An 898-nucleotide genomic window follows, 5' to 3' on the forward strand; every position below is an offset into this window, starting at 1 on the left:
TTTGATTAATTAATTAGGATGGAAGGGAATTGTGTACATCAACACCAACATACGGAACAGGAAAGGAAGCAGGAAATGAGGAAGGTTATGCGGTTGGAATGTCAGTGTGTTATCCGAAACCAGGTTCAATCAAGATTAATGATGGTGAAATTGTGACTATAGAATCAAGATATAAGAATGAATTTCTTACTGGAGCTATGGGGCATATGTACATCTATTTGGCTGATCGACTACAACACACAACATAGACATCAAACATTTATGATATGTAACTGTTTTATGTAGGATTTTGAATGTTGAATTAACAATAACAAAAACAGTGTAAAATATCAATAATGTAGCTCATATTTTTATTTGAAGATATTATTAATTGTAGTATAAGATGGTTATTTCAACTAAATACACTTGGCATTACAAATTCAAACTTACCATAAACAAGTCACACGACTAACAAGCTATCAAAAAAATTCGCCACTCGCAGATAATTTCAACCCTTAAATTCTAACACCTATAAATATGAACCACACTAAAAAAATATTAATAAGGCATATGACAAATTTAAAGTTTGTCATACCTCAATAAAAAATGAAAAGTACAACATGATAAGTATTTCTTTTATCAGTTTTTCCCCCTTAATTACCTGCCTTAAAACCTCCCCACGCTTCAAAATATAAGGTTGCAATTTTTTTCATGTCAATATAGTCACAAAAATATTTATCAATATTTGAACAAGTTTATATGTGTCTCGTTTAATTTCATCAGTAGTCTCGAGTTTAAATTGGAATAAAAAACTTAAGAAGGACAAGTTTTAATCTTTATGTAGTTTAACTCAAATTTATGAATTAGTCTTTATGGTTAAACACAAAACTGAAGGATGTAAAATATATATATAAAATCT

General features: G+C 29.1%; 1 protein-coding gene across 1 annotated transcript in view; it reads left to right on the plus strand.

Annotated features, from left to right (window-relative positions):
• Positions 1–371, plus strand: part of LOC101508794 (uncharacterized) — an 8,856-nt gene extending 8,485 nt beyond the window's left edge. Inside the window, exon 4 of the mRNA XM_073369495.1 lies at positions 18–371. Coding sequence (XP_073225596.1) covers positions 18–248 — 231 coding nt within the window. The 3' untranslated portion in view covers positions 249–371. The remainder of the gene's footprint in view (positions 1–17) is intronic.
• The last annotated feature ends 527 nt before the right edge of the window (positions 372–898 follow it).

This window comes from Cicer arietinum, chromosome 6 (genome assembly GCF_000331145.2).
Source record: "Cicer arietinum cultivar CDC Frontier isolate Library 1 chromosome 6, Cicar.CDCFrontier_v2.0, whole genome shotgun sequence".
NCBI classification, from domain to species: domain Eukaryota; kingdom Viridiplantae; phylum Streptophyta; class Magnoliopsida; order Fabales; family Fabaceae; genus Cicer; species Cicer arietinum.